At 50.5% G+C, this 18,180-nt stretch overlaps 1 protein-coding gene across 2 annotated transcripts; it reads right to left on the minus strand.

Moving 5' to 3' along the window:
* Window positions 1-17,051, minus strand: SMAD4 (SMAD family member 4). Of its 2 annotated transcripts, XM_085214048.1 has the most exons (10): window positions 16,497-17,051; window positions 13,194-13,223; window positions 11,175-11,366; window positions 9,341-9,481; window positions 8,341-8,457; window positions 7,586-7,636; window positions 6,815-6,998; window positions 4,271-4,439; window positions 2,277-2,415; window positions 1-371 (listed from the first exon to the last, which is right to left on the minus strand). In XM_085214048.1, the coding sequence occupies exons 1-10, from the start codon at window positions 16,909-16,911 to the stop codon at window positions 160-162; spliced, it is 1,650 nt and encodes a 549-aa protein (XP_085070174.1). In that variant the 5' UTR covers window positions 16,912-17,051; the 3' UTR covers window positions 1-159. The 2 variants fall into 2 exon arrangements, with proteins under 2 accessions (XP_085070174.1, XP_085070175.1); XM_085214049.1 differs by lacking the exon at window positions 7,586-7,636.
* Between the last annotated feature and the right edge of the window lie 1,129 nt (window positions 17,052-18,180).

Here is an 18,180-nt window from a genome sequence, read left to right on the forward strand (position 1 = left end):
TAGCGAGACCGAATCATCTTTTTATTTCTCCCAAACCCAACAGAGAAAAAAAAAAACCAAAACCAAAAACCAACAGGCGCGACGCCCTTCCAAGACCCACAGGTGGAAAAAAACCAAATGAAAGCACATCTCCAAGGTCCCGGAAGGGGAATAAAAGCTTCAGTCCAACGGCTGCGGGTCGGCGATGGGCATCGTGTGCAGGACTTCGTCCAGGAGCTGAAGAGCTCGGTGGAGGTGGATTTCGATCCAGCACGGCGTTTCTTTGATGCTCTGCCGTGGGTAATCAGGTCCCCAGCCCTTAACGAAGCTCATCCGGAGGATGCAGAGGCGACGGAGGTCGTCGACTCCGATGCCGGCGGCGGCGGAAAGGCCTGAGGGTGGGTTGGTTGTGTTGGGGGGTGGGGGCACCCATGGGTGGCGGGTGGCACCCGTGGGTGGGGGTGGGACGTGTGGATGCGGGTGGCCAACTTGTGCGGGGGGTCGTTGGTTGGTGGGGTGGGGATTGGGGGAATGGGGAGCACCCGTGGGTGGGGGGCAAGAGGTGGGGCACAAGGGGTGGGGGTGGCACCATTGGGTGCAGGCTGCTGGTTGGTGGGGTGGGGAATGGGGGACTGGGGGAAGACGAGCACCCATGGGGGGGGGGGGAAGATGGGATGTAGGGGGCACCCATGGGTGGGGGTGGCACCCTTGGGGGTAGGGTGGAGGATGGGGGCGGGGAATGGGGGATTGGGGTGAGGATGGGGAGTGGGGAGAGGGAGAATGGGGAGCACCCACGGGTGGGGGTGGGACGCATAGGTGGGGGGTGGCCAAGTCGGGTGGGGGGTCATTGGTTGGTGGGGAATGAGGGATTGGGGGAATGGGGAGCACCCATGGGTGGGGGAAGATGGGATGTAAGGCACACCCATGGGTGGGGGGAGAAGCCATGGGTGGGGGTGGCACCCTTGGGTGCGGGCTGCTGGTTGGTGGGGAATGGGGGAAAGACAAGTGGGGGTGAGAGGTTGGGGTGCATGGATGGGTGGGGGGCACCCATGGGTGGGGAGGTCTGAAGTGTAGGGAGCACCCATGGGTGGGGGTCAGAAGTCAGCGCACATGAATGGGTAGGGGGCACCCACGGATGGAGGCAGCCTTGGTGGGGGGTCTGGGGTGGGGGAGAACCTATGGGTGGGGGATAAAAGGCGGGAGGAGCACCCATGGGTGGGGGTGGCACCCTTGGGTGTAGGGCGGGGGATTGGGGCGGGGAATGAGGGATTGGGGTAAGGATGGGTGATGGGGAGAGGGAGAACAGGGAGCACCCACGGGTGGGGGCACCCATAGGTGGGGGTCTGGGGTGTGGGGAGCACCCACGGGTGGGGGGGCACCCTTGAGTGTGGGTCATTGGTTGGGGGGGGGAATGGGGGTGGGCGGTAAAGGCTGGGGGAAGCGGGGAGCACCCATGGGATAGGGCTAATGAGGACTAATGGGGATTAATGAGGGTTAATTAGGACTGTTAGGGGCTAACGAGGTTAACGGAGGTCAACAAGTATTAATCGAGAACTAATGAAGGTCAGTGGTTGCTAATGAGCGTTAACGAGAGCTAATGAAGGCTAATTAATACCAGTGGGTGCTAATTGGGGCCAACTGGGGTTAATGGGTGCTAATGGGTGCTAATAGGTGTTAATGAGGATTAATCATAGCCAATGGGTGCTAATGGCGACTAACGAGGGCTAATGGGGGCTAATGAAGGCTAATGGGTGCCAATGGGGGCTAATGAGAACTAATGAAGGCTACTGGGTGCTAACAAGTGTTAACGGGGGTTAATGTAGATTAATGAGTATTAATGGATGCTAATGGGTGCTAATTGAGATCAATGGGTGCCAGTGGGAGTTAATGGGCGCCAATGGGTGCCTATTGGCGCCAATGGGGGCTGATGGGTGCTAATGAAAGCTAATGGGTGCTAATGAGTGTTAAGGGGGTTAGCGTAAGCTAATTAATACCAATTGATGCTAACTGGGGTCAATGGAGGGCAGTGGGTGCTAATGGAGGCTAATGGGTGTCAGTGGGGGTTAATGGGTGCTAACGGGTATCAGTGGGTGCTAATGGGAGCTAATAGGTGCTAATTGGGGCTAATGAAGGCTAATGAGGGCCAACGGGGGCCAATAGGGACCAACGGGTGCCCATGGGTGCTAATGAATGCTAACGGGTGCCGATGGGTGCCACTGAGTGCCCGTAGGAACCAACGGGCGCTAACAAAGAACCAATGCAAAACCGATGGGGGTTAACAGCTGTTAATTACTCACTAATTGCAGGAGCAATGCCACCCACGGAGCCGGGCCCAGGAATATTCCCAGCTACTGCCGCCGCCTGTGCCGCCGCCGCCGCCTGTGCCGTGGCTGCCTGTTGTTGCATCTGTCTGTGGCACTGCCTCAGGTCAAACACCTGCAAGGGCAGTCGGATGGGATGCGTTTATAGGGTCGCTGTATGTCCCACAAAAACCCCTGTGTGCTCCGTGTTCTCCTCTGTCTGTCTTACGGTCTGTATGTCCCACACAGGACCCCGCCACAACCCCGTGTCCCCATAGGACCCCCACAGAACCCCATAGCCCCTACAGAACCCCCCACATCCATCCTGTATCCCCCATAGGACCCCCATATCCCCCCTTATCCACCCCATATCCCCCATATCCTGTATCAAAACACCTGTATCCCTCCCATATCCCACCATACCTCCCAATATCCCCTATAAAACCCACAATATCCCCTATAAAAACCCCAACATCCCCTATAAAGCCCCCACGTCCCCCATATCCCCCACAGGATCCCACAGAACCCCCGTATCCTCATGTTATCCTACATAAAACCTCCATATCTGTCTTCGAATCCCGCTAGAATCCCCATATCCTCCCCATATCTCCCATAAAACCCCAAATATCCCCTATAAAACCCCCACATCCACCATATCCACCCTAGAACCCCAATATCCTCCCCATATACCCTATAAAGCTCCCATATCTCCTATATCCCCCCATATCCCCCCTATATTCTCCATATCCCTCCCATATCCCCCATAAAATCCATATATCCCCCATATCTCCTCCATATCCCCCGTATCCCTCTTAAAACCCCCCATACCCCCTATAAAACCCCCCATATCCCCCCTAACACCCCCATATTCCCCCATATCCACCCAAAGACCTCATATTCCCTATAAAATCCCCATATCCCCCATACCCCCCAGTATCCCCTATAAAACCCCCATATCCACCCATAGCCCCCCATATCCCCCGCATGTCCCCTATAAAACCCCCATATCCCCCATAAAACACCTATATCCCCCCTTTATCCCCCCCATATCCCTCCCATATCCCCTATAAAACCCTCATACCCCCCCACATCCTCCCTTTATATTCCCCCCTAAAACCCCCCATATCCCCTATAAAGCCCCCTGTATTCCCCGCATATCCCCCCTACCCCCCAATATCCCCTATAAAACCCCCATATCCTGCATATCCCCCCCATATCCCCTTTAAGACCCCCATATCCCCTACAAAACCCCCATATCCCCCCATACCCCCAGTATGCCCTATGAAACACCCATATTCCCCATATCCCCCCCCATATCCCCCGAGACCCCCATATCTCCTATAAAACCCCCGTATCCCCCCATACCCTCCCATATCCCCTGCAAAACCCCCATATCCCCTACAAAACCCCCATATCCCCCCATACCCCCCAGTATGCCCTATGAAACACCCATATTCCCCATATCCCCCCCCATGTCCCCCTAAGACCCTCATATCTCCTATAAAACCCCCACATCCCCGCTAAGACCCCCATATCTCCTATAAAACCCCCATATCCCCCCATACCCTCCCATATCCCCTGCAAAACCCCCATATGCCCCCATACCCCCCAGTATGCCCTATGAAACACCCATATTCCCCATATCCCCCCCATATCCCCCCTGAGACCCCCATATCTCCTATAAAACCCCCATATCCCCCCATACCCTCCCATATCCCCTGCAAAACCCCACATCCCCTATATCCCCCCATATCCACTATAAAACCCCTAATATCCCCCCAGAAACTTCCATATCCCCCCATATCCCCCACAGAACCCCCCCATACAACCCCCAAATCCCCCATGCCCCCCATAAAAACCCCATATCCCCCCCATATTCCCTCCCCCTCCTCCCCATCCCCTATAAAACCCCCGTATCTCCCTTAGAACCCCCCCATACGCCCTCCCCACCCCCTGCAAACCCCCCATGCCCCCCCCCAGTGCCCACCCACCTTAATGTAGGCGCTGGGATAAATCTTGTGCACGGCGTCTCCCGGTGCCCGGCCCGCTTCCCTGTCCAGGTAATAACTTTGCACGAACACGGCGTGATCGCTCAGGCACCTCACCCACACGTCCCCTTCCCCTTTGCACTCCAGCTGCACCCCTTTCCCGATGTGCAACCTGCAAGGTTCGCCACGACACTGAGCCCCCTTTGCACCACGGCGGCCATCTTGACACCAGACGGGGTCCCTATGGGGTCTACAGGGGTCCTATGGGGGTCTTATGGGGTTCCTTCACACTCCAACTCCACCCTTTTCTTATATGGGATCTACAGGGGAACCCAACTCACCACTATAGTGAACCCCCTTTGCACCACGGCGGCCATCTTGACACCATACGGGATCCCTATGGGGTCTACAGGGGTCCTATGGGGTTCCTTCACACTCCACCTCCACCCTTTTCTTATATGGGATCTACAGGGGAACCCAACTCACCACTATAGCGAACCCCCTTTGCGTGACAGCGGCCATCTTGACACCATATGGGATCCCTATGGGGGATATGGGGTCCCTAAAGGGGTCCCTCTGGGGTCCTACGGGGTCCTTTGGACTCCAATCACAGCCCTTTTCTATGTGGAACCCAAAATGGAACCCAACTCACCACTATAGTGAACCCCCTTTGCACGATGGCGGCCATCTTGACACCATACGGGATCCCTATGGGGTCTACAGGGGTCCTATGGGGGTCTTATGGGGTTCCTTCACACTCCAACTCCACCCTTTTCTTATATGGGATCTACAGGGGAACCCAACTCACCACTATAGCGAACCCCCTTTGCACCACGGCGGCCATCTTGACACCATACGGGATCCCTATGGGGTCTACAGGGGTCCTATGGGGGGTCTTATGGGGTCTTTCACACTCTAAGTGCAGCCCTTTCCTATGAGGACCCCACAATGGAACCCAACTCACCACAATAGTGAACTCCCTTTGCACCACGGCGGCCATCTTGTCACCATACGGGATCCCTATGGGGTCTACAGGGGTCCTATGGGGTTCCTTCACACTCCACCTCCACCCTTTTCTTATATGGGATCTACAGGGGAACCCAACTCACCACTATAGCGAACCCCCTTTGCGTGACAGCGGCCATCTTGACACCGTACGGGATCCCTATGGGGGATATGGGGTCCCTAAAGGGGTCCCTATGGGGTCCTACGGGGTCCTTTGGACTCCAATCACAGCCCTTTTCTATGTGGAACCCAAAATGGAACCCAACTCACCACTATAGTGAACCTCCTTTGCACGATGGCGGCCATCTTGACACCATACGGGGTCCCTATGGGGTCTACAGGGGTCCTATGGGGTTCTGCACACTCCAACTGCAGCCATTTTTTATATGGGAATTACAGGGGAATCCTAAGCACCACTATAGTGAACCCCCTTTGCACGACAGCGGCCATCTTGGCCCCACATGGGGTTCCTAGGTGGGATATTAAGGTTCTCTGGGGATCTTATGGGGGGTATTGGGGTCCTACGGGGTTTCTATGGGGGATATGGGATCCTATGGGGGATATGGGATCCTATGGGAGATATGGGGTTTCTATGGGGGATATGGGGTTTCTATGGGGAATATGGGATCCTATGGGGGATATGGGATCCTATGGGAGATATGGGGTTTCTATGGGAGATATGGGGTTTCTATGGGGAATATGGGATCCTATGGGGGATATGGGATCCTATGGGAGATATGGGATCCTATGGGAGATATGGGGTTTCTATGGGGGATATGGCATCCTATGGGGAATATAAGGTTTCTATGGGAGACAGAGGAATCCTATAAGGGATATAGGGATTCTATGGGGTACGGGGGGTTTCTATGGGGGATATGGGGATCCTATAGGATATATAGAATCTTATGGAGGATATGGGATTCCTATGAGGTATATGGGGTTTCTATGTGGTATATGGGGTTCATATGGGGGATATAGGGTTTCCATGGGGTATACGGGATCCTATGGGGGATGTGGGGATGCTATGAGGGTTATAGGATCCTACAGGGGATATAGAATTTTTATGGGGTCCTATGGGGATCCTATGGGGGAATATAGGATCCGGTAGGGGATATGGAGTTTCTACGGGGTATATAAGATCCTACGGGGGATACAGGGTTTCCATGGGGGATACGGCATCTTATGAGGGATGTGGAATATGGGATCCTATGGCGAATATGAGGTTTGTATGGGAAATACAGGGATCCTACAAGGGATATAAGGATTCTCTGGGGTTTATGGGGTTTCTATGGGGAATATGAGGTTTCTACAAGGGATGTGGAGATCCTATAGGGTATATAGAATCTCATGGGGGATCTGCGGTTTCTATGGGGTATATGGGATCCTATGGAGAATATGGGATTCCTATGGAATATACGGGGTTTCTATGAGGGATAAAGGAATCCTATGGGGGATACGGAGAGCCTATGACCTATGTAGGATCCTACAAAGAATATGGGATCCTACGGGGTTTTTTAGGGGTGGATGGAGTGGCTTCCTCACCGCGCTCTCTCGATGGCTTCGGTCCGATGAACATTGGAAAGTTGGCCCAAACAGAACCGATCCCCCCCTGAAGGATCCACGTAACCGTCCACCGTAACCACGGGACAACTGGAAGGGACCTTAAACGTCTCTCCAACCTGAACGTCCATCTCAAAATAAGCAATGGAACACCAATATTCCGGGGCTGGAAAAACAACAAATCAACCTCACTATGCAGCTTCCAGGACCTGACGGTGAGTATTTTACCTTCCAGGACTTAATTTGCATCAAAATCCCCCTCACTACCCCTTTTCCAGGACCTTCAGGTGTATATTCTACCTTCCAGGACCCAATTTGCCAGATAATCCTCCTTACTACACCCCTTCTAGAACCTTAAGTTGTGTATTTTAACTTCCAGGACCTGGATTGCAACAAAATCCCCCTCAGTACTCCCCTTCCAGGACCTGTGGATGCATATTTCACCTTCCAGGACCCAGACTGCACCAAAATCCCCCTCACTATCCCCCTTGCAGGACCTGCAGCTTCACATTTTCCCTTCCAGGACCCGGATTACACCAAAATCCCCCTCACTACCCCCCTTCCAGGGCCTGCAAGTTCATATTTTCCCTTCCAGGACCTAACTTACCAAATAACTCCTCTCACTTCCCCCCTTCCAGGTCCTGCAGCTTCACATTTTCCCTTCCAGGACCCGGATTCCACCGAAATCCCCCTCACTACCCCACTTCCAGGACCTGCAGCTTCACATTTTCCCTTCCGGGACCTGCCACTCACCGGGATGATTGGAGATGGGAGGTTGGAAGGCGAGTTCGTTGTGCACCGGCCCTGAAGGAGGTGAGAAACAAAATGGCCGCCAGGGCTGTTTTTTACTTTCGCTTTCGTTTCACTTCCGCTTCGCTTTCGCTTTTCGCTTTTGGTTCCCATTCGCTTCGCTTTCGGTTCCCATTCGCTTCGCTTTCGGTTCCCATTCGCTCTGCTTCCACTTCACTTTCACTTCACTTTCATTCCACTTTCACTTCACTTTTGTTTCTCATTTGCTTCACTTTCACTTCACTTTTGGTTCCCATCCACCTCCACCTGTACTTCAGCTTTCCCTTCGCTTTCGCTCTCCCTTCCCTCTTCCCCTTTCACTTCCACCTTCCCTCCCACTTCCCCTTTTCCTTCCACTTCCACCTTTTCTTCAGTTTCCACTTCGTTTTGGCTTCCACCCCCCCTTCACTTCCCCCTTCCCTGCCACTTCTCCTTTCCTTTCCACTTCCCCTTTTATTTCCACTTCCACCTTCACTTCCATCCTCCCTTCCAGTTTCACTTCCCTTTCACTTCCACTTCCGCTTTCCCTTCCACCTTTGCTTCAGCTTTCGCTTCCCCCTTCCCTTCCCTTTTCATTCCCCCTTCCCTCCTGCTTCCCCTTCCACCTTCCCTCCCGCTTCCCCTTCCACCTTCCCACCCACTTCCCCTTCCACCTTCCCTCCCACTTCCTCTTCCCCTTCCCCTTCCCCTTCCCCTTCCCATTTCCTTCCCACACTCACAGTAATGCCCCGGATGCAGAGGCGGATGATGCTGCAGGTGGCCGTTCTGATGATGGGGGATGGCGGAAGGATACGCAGCGCCGCGACTTCCGCTCCAACCTCCGTTTCCTCCGCTGTCTGCGAACAGGAAACGAGCATGGAAACTTCCGGCCTAACCGGAAGTACATCCGCCATTCCTACAAGCAGCTCAGGTAACGCGGATTTGCCTGAGGGATACTGGGATTCCCAAGGGGGCTTTAGGGGATATCAGTGGGATTCTGGGACCCCAATAGGGACCCCTATGGGATACGGGGACCCCAATGGGATACTGAAGATATCAATGAGATTTTGGGGAATATCAATGGGATTCTGGGATATCAGTGGGATTCTGGGACCCCAACAGGGACCCCAATGGGATATGGGGACCCCAATAGGGACCCAATGGGATATGGGGACCCCAATAGGGACCCAATGGGATATGGGGACCCTAATGGGATATGGGGACCCCAACAGGGACCTTAATGGGATATGAGGACACCAATGGGACACTGGGGATATCAAAGAGATTTTGGAGAACATGAGTGGGATTTTGGGGTATCAGTGGGATTTTGGAACCCCAATAGGGACCCCTATGGGATATGGGGGCCCTAATAGGATATGGAGATCCCAATAGGGATCCCAAAAGGATATGGAGAACCCCAATAGAATATTGGGGATATCAATGGGATTTTAAAGTATCAGTGGGATATGGGGACCCCCATAGGGACCTCAATGGGATATGGGGACGCTAATAGGATATTGAAGATATCAGTAGGACTTTGGGGAATATCAATGGGACTTTGGGATATCAGTGGGATTCTGGGACCCCAACAGGGACCCCAATGGGATACGGGGACCCCAATAGGGACCACAGTGGGATACTGTGACCCCAAAGGGACATGATGGATCTTGACGGCTCAATAGGATACAGAAGGGTTTATGGGACGCTGGGGGCTTTTAGGATGAGGCTGTAGGATCTCACTGTGGTGATACGTGGCCGGTTGGGCTGTGAAACCGTTCTGAGCCGCCGCCGCCGCCGCTGCCGCCGCCGCCGCCTGAGGTCCCGGAGCCAATGGGAGCAGAGCGTCGCTGTGGCTGCCCGGTAGGACGCTTGGGGGTTGGCCTGGGAGGACGAGAAATCATCGAGTGGCTGCCAGAGAGGCCATTTTGGATCAGAGAGTTTTGGGTAGGCTGGCCGTTTTATGGAGGAGTGCCCACTTTGGAGTGGGGGTCCTGCTGATGATAGTGGTGATTTTTGACCATAGAGTTTTGGCTAGAGCGGCCATTTTGGGGTGGCCATTTTAGATTGGAGTTCCTACGTTACAATGGCAACTTTTGACCATAGAGTTTTAGTTAGAGCGGCCATTTTGGGGTGGCCATTTTAGATTGAGGTCCTGTGCTACAGTGGTGACTTTTGACCATAGAGTTTTGGCTAGAGCGGCCATTTTGGGGCGGCCATTTTGGATAGGAGGACCTGCAGGATTATTGATGGCATTATTAACAGATAAATAAGATTATTTATTGATTAACAAGATTATTAATGGGATTAATGAGATTATTAATGAGAATAATAGGATTATTTAGGGATTAATGGAATTACTGATGAACTAACAAGATTATTAATGGGATTAATGAGATTATTAATGAGGTTAATAGGATTATTCATAGCATTAATGAAATTATTAGCACCAATAACAATGGCTTAATCAGATTATCGATAAATTAATTAAATTACTGAAAGCAATTTCACGGTTATTAATGCAGCAAAGGGGCTCCTAATAGTCTGAAGGGATTATTAATGGGTTAATTGGATTAATGAATAGATGAATGATGGTATTATTGATGAATTGATTGCATTATTAACGCACTAATAGCATTAATGATGGGTTAATGGGATTAGTAATGAATTAATGGAACTAAACATGGGATTATTGATGGATTGATGGGATTATTGATAAATTATTACGATTCCTGATTCATTAATGAGATTACCAATAAATTAATGAGATTATAACTGTATTTAAGTGGAGAATGAGGCCCAGGACAGCCATCTTGGAACTCACTGGTGGACGCCACAGGGATGGAAAGGAAATTAGGCTAATTAATGGGATTAGTGACAGGCTGATGGGATTATTAATTGATTGATGGGATGATTAATGGGATTATTGATGGATTGATAGGATTAGTAATCGAATAATGGGATGATTGATGGGATTAGTGATGAATGGATGGGATTATTACTTGATTAATGGCATTATAAATTAATAGGACGATTAATGGGATTATTGGTAGACTGAAGAAATTACTGACTGACGAGATTATTAATTGATTAATGGGACGGTCGATGAAATTACTGATAGACTGACCGGATTATTGATGGATTAGTGAAATTATTGGTGGATTGATGGGATTATTGATTGATTAATGGGGTGACTGATGGAATTATCGACAGACTGATACGACTACTGATTGATTAACAGGATGATTGATTATTGATGGACTGATGGGATTGCTGATTAACGGGATGATGATGGGATTATTGATGGATTGATGGGATTGCTGATTAATGAGATGACTGGATTACTGATGAACAGGATTATTGGTGGGTTGATGGGACGATTAATGGGATTACTGATGGGATTGTGATGGATTATTAATAGACAGATGAAACTATTGATGGACTAATGGGATTATTGGCGGCGTTACTGAGGAATTAACGTTGTTATCAATAAAATAAGAGGAGTGTCAATAGAACAAAGCTTTGAGACTGCAATTAGGTAGAGAAAGAGGCCCGGGGCGGCCATCTTGGAACTCACTGGTGGACGCCACAGGGATGGAAGGGAAATTAGCAGCACCAGGCTCCGTGGGAGGGTTGTAGGCTTCGCTCGGAGCTCGAGCGCTCGGCGGGTGTTGGATGGTTTGAACCGAATGGCCGTCAGAAGAAGAAAGGGAAGGCTGTCCTTCGTAGTCGGTCACGTATTCGTCCTTCACCAATAAACTGGACGGGGCTCCCCCCGAAAAAAAGAAACACATAAATCCACGTTGGAGCCTTAAAACCCCCCCCAGATGCCACTTTTGGAGCCCCAAATCCCCTTTTTCCTCCCCAAAAAGCAACAAAATTACCCCAAGATGTCCCTTCTTACCCCCAAAATCCCATTTCTTGCCCCCAAAATCCCATTTATTCCTCCTAAATTCCCCATTTTCCACCCAAACCACTCAAAATGACCCCAGATTCCCATTTTTCACCCTTATAAACCCAAAAATTACCACTAAAACTTCCCATGTACCCCCAAAACCCCAATTTTACTCCATAAAAGCCCAATTTGAACCCAAATACACAAAATTTAACCCCCAAACCCACAATTTGATCCCCAAATACCTCAACTTAACCCCATAATACCCCAATTTTAACCCCAAATCCCAATTTTACCTCCATAATACCCCAAATTTAACCCCAAAACCTGAATTTAACCCCCAAGCCCCCAATTTTACCCCCAAATCCCCCAATTTTATGCCAAATCCCCCAATTCTCTCCCCCATAATACCCCAAATTTTACCCAAATCCCCCCAATTTTACCCCGAACCTGAAAACCCCTTCCAAAATTGGCTCAAAACGGCGTTTCTGGCCCCAAAATTACAGCTTTTACCCACCAAAATCGACCCAAACACGTCAGAATTGCCACCAAATGCCATTTTTTAGCCCCAAATCCCACTTTTTACCTCCAGAAATCTGAAATTGCTCCCAGATGGTGTTTTTTACCCCTAAAATCCCCAATTTTACACCCAAAATATCCAAAATTTAACCCCCCAAACCCCAATTTTATCCCCAAAACCCCAATCTTCCTCCTAATACTCAGAATTTTACCCCAAATCCTCCATTATTACCTCAACACCCCCAAATTTTACTCCAAAATACCCAAAATTTAACCCCCAAACCCCAATTTTACCCTAAATTCCCCAATTTTACCCCAAATTCCCCAATTTTACCCGCAAGTACCCGAAATTTTACCCTGAACTCCCAATTTTATCCCCCAAACCCCACATTTTACCCCCAAATACCCCAATTTTACACCCAAACCCCCAATTTTACCCAAAATCCCTCAATTTCCCCCCAAAACTCCGATTTTATCCCAAATCACCTCCATTTGAAGCCTAATATCCCCCATTTTTACCCCAAATCCCCCATTTTTATCCCCAAACCCCAATTTTCCTCCAAATCCCCCAAATTTCCCTCACAATACCCCAAATTTTATTCCAAAAACCCACATTTTATCCCAAATTCTCCAGATTTAACCCCCCAACCCCAATTTTGACCCCAAAAACCTCAGCTTTACCCCGACATCTCCCAATTTTACCCCAAAATACCTAAAATTTAATCCCCAAAACCCCAACTGGACCCCAAAATACCGCAAATTTTAAACCCCAAACCCCCATTCTTACCCCATAAACCATAAAATCCACCCCGAAAACCCCAAATTCCATCCCAAAAACCCCATTTTTTTCCCCAAAAGCCCAAATTTTTTCCCAAAAAACACCAAATTTCACCCCAAGAACCTCAATTCTGACCCCAAAATCCCACATTTTTTCCTAAAAATCCCTAAAAACCCCAAATTCCACCCCAAAAACCCCCATTTGACCACAAAATCCCCTTTTTCTCCCCCCCAAAAATCCCATTAGATCCCCTAAAAAACCCCATTAAATCCCCACATCATTTTTGCCCTAAAAATCCCAATTTTGACCCCCCAAAAACCTCAAATTCCACCCCAAAAATCCCAAATTGACCCCCGAATCCCCCTTTTCCCCCCCAAACCCCATCAATTCCCTCCCCCCATTACCAGAGCTCTGTAGGGTCAGGCCGGAGAGATCTAAAACGGACAACACAGGTATCAACGAGGTATCAATGGGATTATCAATGGTTAGCTGCGTTACTCGTGGGATTTACCGGATTATTTATGGGATTAACAGGAACACAGATTGAGCTCATGGTATTAATAAGGGGATTAATATTAATAATAATAATAATAGGGTTATATTAACAACATATTAGGGGATTAATGGCATCAGTTGCACGTTACTGATGGGATTAATGGGATTACTGATGGATTCATAGGATTACTAATGGATTAATGACGGCGGTGGGATTAAGAGAGTTATTCACGGCGTTAATATGAATGTAGAGAAAATTAATGGGATTACTGATGGGTTAATAATGGGACTAATGAGATTATTGATGGAGTAATAGCATTACTGATAGATTATTAATGGGGGTAACGGGATTATTGATAGATTAATGGGATTAAGAGGACTAATAATGGGATTAATAAAAATGCAGGCGGAATTAATGGGGTTATTGATGGATTAATAACAGCATTAATGGGATTATTGATAAAATTACCAATTACTGATGATGTTAACGAGATAATTAACGAGATTAATGAAGTTAATGAGACAACAGATGGCATAAACAAAATCATTAACGGTTCTGAAGAGTTATTAGGAGCATCAATAGCGTAATTAACAGAAACAATGACATAGCCAATGGATTGCTGGGACTGCTAGAGGAGCCAGCGAAATTATTAACGCTACAAACGGGGTTACCGAGCTAATTAACAATGTTACTAACGGAAGTAACGGGCTTATTAATGGATTACTGACGGATAACTAATGGTCCTCAGTGGATTGGGAATGGGGCTGGGAGGAAAACGCGGCTGGGAATCGGGACGGGAACGGGATGGGGAACGGGGGATCCCACGGGAACGGCAGTGGGGGCGGGGCGGAAAGGCGGAGCGGATCCGGATGGGCCGGAATGGGAACGGGGAGAAGAACGGGGTCAGTGGGGGGGAGGAAAAGGCGGAGCGGAATCCGGATGGGATGGGATGGGGTGGAATGGGGGATTCTATGGGGGATCTTATGGGGATTCTATGGGGGATTCTATGGGGGATCTTATGGGGATTCTATGGGGGATTCTATGGGGGAGTCTATGGAAGATTCTATGGGGGATCTTATGGGGGATTCTATGGGGTAATGGGAGATTCTACGGGGGATTCTATGGAGGATTCTATGGGGGATCTTATGGGGGATCTTATGGGGGATTCTATGGAGGATTCTATGGAGAATTCTATGGGGGATCTTATGGGGGATTCTATGGGGGATTCTATGGGGGATCTTATGGGGGATTCTATGGGGGATCTTATGGGGGATTCTATGGGGGATTCTATGGGGGATCTTATGGGGGATTCTATGGGGGATTCTATGGGGGATTCTATGGGGGATCTTATGGGGGATTCTATGGGGGATCTTATGGGGGATTCTATGGGGGATTCTATGGGGGATCTTATGGGGGATTCTATGGGGGATCTTATGGGGGATTCTATGGGGGATTCTATGGAGGATTCTATGGGGGATTCTATGGGGGATTCTATGGGGGATCTTATGGGGGATTCTATGGGGGATCTCATGGGGGATTCTATGGGGGATTCTATGGGGGATCTTATGGGGGATTCTATGGGGTAATGGGAGATTCTATGGGGGATCTTATGGGGGATTCTATGGAGGATTCTATGGGGGATTTTATGGGGGATTGTATGGGGGATCTTATGGGGGATTCTATGGGGGATTATATGGGGGATCTTATGGGGGATTCTATGAGGGATCTTATGGGGGATTCTATGGGGTAATGGGAGATTCTATGGGGGATCTTATGGGGGATTCTATGGAGGATTCTATGGGGGATCTTATGGGGGATTTTATGGAGGATTCTATGGGGGATCTTATGGGGGATTCTATGGGGGATTCTATGGGGGATCTTATGGGGGATTCTATGGGGGATTCTATGGGGGATCTTATGGGGGATTCTATGGGGGATCTTATGGGGGATTCTATGGGGGATTCTATGGGGGATCTTATGGGGGATTCTATGGGGGATTCTATGGGGGATCTTATGTGGGATTCTAGGGGGGATCTTATGGGAGATTCTATGGGGGATCTTATGGGGGATTCTATGGGATAATGGGAGATTCTATGGGGGATCTTTTCGGGGATTCTATGGGGGATCTTATGGGGGATTCTATGGGGTAATGGGAGATTCTATGGGGGATCTTATGGGGGATTCTATGGGGGATCTTATGGGAGATTCTATGGGGGATCTTATGGGGGATTCTATGGGGTAATGGGGGATTCTATGGGGGATCTATGGGATAATGGGGAATTCTATGGGGGATCTTATGGGGTAAAGGGGGATCTTATGGGGTAACGGGGGATCCTATGGGGGACCCTGGAATGGGGGATTCAATGGGGTAATGGGGGATCCTATGGGGGAATGGGGGATTTAAGGAAGGATGGAATGGGGCAATGGGGAATTCCATGGGGTAATGGCAGAGGTAATAGGGGATTCTATGGGGTAATGGGGGAATCAACTGGGGATCCTATAATGGATTCAATAGAGGATCCTATGGGGTAATGGGGGATTCCACGGGGGACCCTAGGAGGGATCCAATAGGGGATGGAATGGGGCAATGGGGGATCCTATGGGAAATCCTATGAGGTAATGGGGGATGGAATGGGGGATCCTATGAGGTAACGTGGCATCCTATGGCAGATCCTATGGAGGATCCTATGGGAGATGCAAAGGGGGATCCTATGCGGGATGTAATGGGGGATCCTATGGGGTAACGGGGGATCCTGTGGGGCTATGTGGGATGTAATGGGGGATCCTATGGGGTAATGGGGGATTCAATAGGGCAATGGGGCATTCAGTGGGGGATCCTATGGAAGATCCAATGGGGTAATGGAGGATTCTATGGGGATCCTATAGGGCTATGGGGGATCCAATGGAGTAATGGGAACCAAACGGGGGATGGAATGGGGGATCCTATGGGGTAACGTGGCATCCTATGGCAGATCCTATGGGGGATCCTATGGGAGATGCAAAGGGGGATCCTATGCGGGATGGAATGGGGGATCCTATGGGGTAACGGGGGATCCTGTGGGGGATCCTATGGGGTAACGGGGGATCCTATGGGGGATCCTATGGGATAACGGGGGATGCGATGGAGCAACAAGGGACGGAACAGGGCAACACTGAGCCAACGAACACCCCAACCCCGCCCCCCCGCCCCCTCCTAACCCCAAATCCTCACCGATGCCGGGCGACACCACCCTCTCATAGTGATACGGGTTGACACAAACGCTGTCGCACTTGAGATCGAAAGCAAACTGGCAGTACTTGACGTGCTTCAATTCGTTCTTATGCAGGTCGGGCCAGCGCCACAACCGGGCGTAAATAACGTGCGGAAAGCCCTTCCGGCCGGCCACCTGCAGCCGCCCGTCTAGAGTACGTTGGATGGTGACGCATTTGCTGGGATGAGCGCCGTTGGTGGTGATGGCGGTGATGAGCGAATCCAGCTCGTCTTTTTTCTCTTTCAGTTTCTTCACCAGGCTCTCGATGGCCCGCTTGGCGAACGTTTCGCTTTCGCCGCCTTGCCGGTGACACATCAAGCTGTGGACGATGCTCAAGCAAGCGTCGTTGCTGCTCGGTGGGTTCGATATAGACATGGCGGAGGAGAAAGCCGCTTCTTTGTTTTAATCGGGGATATCGCGATTTACGGGGCGGCTCCGGGCCGCTCGCGTCCCGCCGACACGGCCGGAGCTACGGCGCATGCGCAACATCCGGGGAGTCCGCGGTTACATCCGGGTATCGGGAGCTGTGCGCATGCGCGACATCCGGGTGTGGACGAGGGTCATCCGGGTATTGAGGGTAGGGCGCATGCGCAGTAGCGGAACGCGAATAGTACGCATGCGCAGCATTCGGGAACGGGAGGAGAAATTCCTGTATTGAGGGTACTGCGCATGCGTAGTAACGTGATGCAGATAGTACGCATGCGCAACATCCGGTTATAACGTACATTTCATCCGGGTATTGAAAGTAGTGCGCGTGCGCAACAGGGAAAAACCCCGAGAATATTACGCATGCGCAGCATCCGGGAAACGACAGGGAACATCCGGGTATTGCTGGAAGAGCGCATGCGTAGTGGTGGAATATGTGCATTGCGCATGTGCAACATCCGGGAAACAAGAGGGAGGATCCGGGTACTGAGACAAGGACGTATGCGCGGTGGTGAAATCTGAGCAGTGCGCATGCGCAACATCCGGGAAACGACAGGGACCATCTGAGCGTAGTGCGCAAGCGAGAAATAGACTGCGGATACGGCGCGTGCGCAACATCCGGGAACTGGAGTAGAACATCCGGGTATTGAGAGTAGAGCGCATGCGCAGTAGTAGCGTGCAGACAGTACACATGCGCAACATCCGGGTTATCTGAAGGGACAACCGAGTATTGACACTATTGCGCATGCGTAGTAGCAGAATGAAGATAATGCGCATGCGCAACGTTCGGGAACTGGAGGAGAAGATCCGCTCATTGAGGGTAGTGCGAGTGTGCAGTAGTGGAATGCGAGTACTACGCATGTGCAACATCCAGGCAATGGGAAGGGGCATCCGGGTACGGAGTGATGGAAACATAGTAGTGGAATGGGAATAGTACGCATGCGCAACATCCGGGAAATGCACTGGGTATCCGGGTATTCAGGCTGTTGTGAATCCTGAATTTAATCAAAGCGCATGCGCAACATCCGGGAAGCTAACCTTGTCTGTGTCCTGGCATCGCGCGTGCGCAGTGGTATGGGGGTTGACAGCGCATGCGCAACATCCGGGTACTGTTCCACGATGTCCCAGTTTTGAGAGCACTGCGCATGCTCCATTTTGTTATCTGCCCGGTGCACATGCGCAGTATCCGTATAACCGAAGGGGAACATCCGGGTTTCT

This window comes from Meleagris gallopavo, chromosome Z, assembly GCF_905368555.1.
Source record: "Meleagris gallopavo chromosome Z, MGAL_WU_HG_1.1, whole genome shotgun sequence".
Lineage (NCBI taxonomy): Eukaryota > Metazoa > Chordata > Aves > Galliformes > Phasianidae > Meleagris > Meleagris gallopavo.